General features: G+C 43.2%; 1 protein-coding gene across 1 annotated transcript; it reads right to left on the reverse strand.

Moving 5' to 3' along the window:
* Positions 1–909: 909 nt before the first annotated feature.
* On the reverse strand, positions 910–2646 carry LOC134654777 (uncharacterized). The gene is made up of 2 exons (XM_063510247.1): positions 1670–2646; positions 910–1066 (listed from the first exon to the last, which is right to left on the reverse strand). The coding sequence occupies exons 1-2, from the start codon at positions 2644–2646 to the stop codon at positions 910–912; spliced, it is 1134 nt and encodes a 377-aa protein (XP_063366317.1).
* Positions 2647–3197: the final 551 nt, after the last annotated feature.

A 3197-nucleotide genomic window follows, 5' to 3' on the forward strand; every position in this document is an offset into this window, starting at 1 on the left:
TGCAAACAAAAGATCTTCGGTTGTTTGCCGCATCTTCAACAAAATACCTACACAAAATTATGATCTTCAACAAAATACAGAAAATGATGATCAAAGTTCTAGCTAATTTTATAAAGCCAAGACATCCAAGTTGAATACTCCATCCCTTTTTTATTATCATATATTTCAGATGCAGAGTATGTCCAGCGTTGAAAACAAATTAGGTTTTTTTTGGAGAACTAGGTAGGTAATCTTCCATTAATTTTATTACTACCAATTTTAGCAGTCGAGCTCCTAAAGCCGTATATTGGCGCCGTAGCTGCAGCAGCTTTACCGGTTCTCAGTTAAAGGGAACTAATAGGATTGTAAGTCGAGATTCTATAAATTGATAGCAACGCTTCTGCTCCCCTAAATTTTATTTGCTCTGCTATGGGGACGTTGTTTATTAGGAAAGTCATAGTGAGTGCTCGCATCCTGTTCAAAAAGTTTTCTATTGGGTCCGTGTGGAAATTGGCGATATTAACTACTCATAAGTGTCTTATGACTATTTAAGGTTACAGTCTATTTTTCTTACTGAAGACGCATTATTGATTACCCAATTAGAACACGTTTACACGTCAAATTTTAAAACTATAGGCGCCATTTTACTATTACCGGTCGTCACGGTATTAAAATCCACGTTGAGAAGAACTGGCAAGAAACTCAATGAAATTATTGATATGAATGAAATTATTAAGTTTGTCCATGTCTATTTTCAATAACGGATTCTGCTTCGAACATAGTTTCGTCAGCATATCTGTCTCTATATGTATCTGGAGTTATCGGTCTATCCCTTAAAGATTCAGAATTTTATCTTTGTCTTCTTATTCCGGAAGTAACTGGGTTTTCACCCAGTTCTATAAACATTTCTGTCTTCATTTGTATCATATTCTACTGGTCTTCTAAAGATATTTCCAAATTTTCTACTTTATCGCAAATTTCCTGCACATACTCTTCGTACGGAGTCCACGCGATGAAAAACGCGGCGATCATAATTGTAATTGTCATCCTGACAATGTCGCTCCTGGCGCTCGGTTCGCTGCATACTCTGAAACAGACATCAATTCGATTAATTGCCAATATGGCGTCGCATACTCAACTCGGGCTCGTTACTATTCAAAAGTAAACGATGCATAAGTACTATTCATAATATTGAACTTGGCTCTCGTTTCACATGTAATATCTAGTATGATCTTGTATCAAGATTATACTAGATAACTAATACGAAGGGTAGGCGGCAGCGTTATGGTGACTAGATTAGGGTTTATGGAATTAAACAAGACGATAGTAGTGTTCAGAATAGAAAGCAGTTGTTTAATTTATTTATTTATTTTTATTTATTTTATTGATCGAATAAGTAACACAGCATTACAGTATAAAACCAAGGCACTGTGAAACTACAAAATATAAAAGAACTGATACAAAGAAAAACAATATACATAAAAATGAAATTAACTAAATATTAGATTTGGGCGACGACGTAACAGCGTGGCTCCGTAGCGTCGTCTGACTCGGCGTGGGGTTCGGCAGGTTGCCCCGGAACCGTCGAAACACCACACCCTTCGGCCAGAAGTCCGCGCTTGCGATGGTGTCCTGCAGCGGCCGCGGCACGCGCACCACAAATGAACTGAAGTGCACATAGTGACGCGACTGTAGCTGGTGCACCCTCAGCGTGTAGCCAGTCTTCCGGCGAACGTACTCCACCACCTCTTCGGACACGGCGGAGTAATGTAGGCGTGACACGTAAAGCGCCTTACTCGGTGTTGCAACTCGTAGGCCAGAATTAACCGGCTCCGCAGTGCCACACAGAGTCTTACGAGGCGCCCTGCGCGCTTTGCGTTTCCTTTCTACCAGTGTGAATCCCTCCTTATCCACATCGGTGCGGGAGGACTTCTCCTTAAGTGGAACCCGTGCTTCATTCGCCTTGATAGGCGGGTTGACCCGGTTAGCTGCGACAGGCTGACCGGCGACGTCAGCATATGCACGCTGACGTGACTTCGAGGTGACAGGGGGCGGTCGCTCGCGCGGGGGGCGCGCGGGCGGTACAGCGGCGCGTGCGGCACATTTTACCGTGTCAGCAATACGCAAACTAACCGACTCAACATGAGTGTCAGGTCGATGATCGTTCTTGAAATTTGAAGCCGCCGACCGAGTTGGAGCATTCCGCAAACTTGTGATTTCGTTGCGTAATTCGGCAATAGTGACAAGGCTGGCTTCAAACTTAGTGATAACTTCCGCTAATCTTGTTTTTAGGGCCACGATTTCCTTTGACAAGCAGCGAACGTCAACCTGATCCGGATCACACGACGGCAGGGTAGAAGTACCCGTCGCCACAAACCCCGGAATCCGGTCTTTATTCTCCCTCAGGATTTTCATTATATCCTCAAGGGACTTCTTCCCGGCTTCATCCCCTCTCCGGTGAGGTACATATGTGCCGGCGATCCCAAGGGACTTGCACAGCACTTCCTTCGCTTCACAGATGTCTTCGACGGTGAAACTCGACGCACGCGAACTCATCTGGACCGCAGTCGCCGCATCCATCGCTCCTTCCAGCACCAGCTTGTTTTTAAGTTGCAGAAAGGCGAGGAACTCATTCACGATGGGTTGACTCGGTTCGGAGAAACTCATCGCGTATATTTGCTAGCGGCGGCCGAGCCGCGCTAATTTCGCAATTTATTAATTTAATTACTCATCAATGCGTCTACGTCGCTGCGCGCATTGAACTTAATATTTCAATACCTATTTATACATGTTAGGTTGCTTAGACACAAGCAATTAAATACCTATGCGTTTATGTAACGGTAAACCAGAGTGCTATCGTTAAACACTGAAAGTGGTTAATTGCCATATTAAACACATTTATGTTTTTGATGGGATAATATTTCCAATAAATGAAGAATTAGCCTTTTAAAATGTTTGTGAAATTTTATTTGCACTTGAGGTTAGAAATGCTCTAGCAAACTGATTCTCGCGTACGGCGTCCACGCGATGAAAAACGCGGCGATCATGATGGCAATTATGACCGTCGTTTCGTCTCCATCTGTTGTCCTCTCTGTTTGTATTTTTCGCCCAAATAGTACTATGTATACTTGGGTACAGCGTTGCCAAGATATTTTTTCCAAGATGGCGGCATCTCTGTTTTCTGGTAAATTATTAAACCTCGCGTTGTTATATCTCAG

This window comes from Cydia amplana, chromosome 15 (assembly GCF_948474715.1).
Source record: "Cydia amplana chromosome 15, ilCydAmpl1.1, whole genome shotgun sequence".
NCBI lineage: Eukaryota > Metazoa > Arthropoda > Insecta > Lepidoptera > Tortricidae > Cydia > Cydia amplana.

Excerpts from the sequence above, each read along its gene's own strand:
- LOC134654777 (XM_063510247.1), bottom strand. The coding sequence starts at position 2,646 with ATGAGTTTCTCCGAACCGAGTCAACCCATCGTGAATGAGTTCCTCGCC. Across the intron at positions 1,067-1,669 it reads CTGAGGGTGCACCAGCTACA|AGTATGCAGCGAACCGAGCG; the intron begins GTCGCGTCACTA and ends TGTCTGTTTCAG.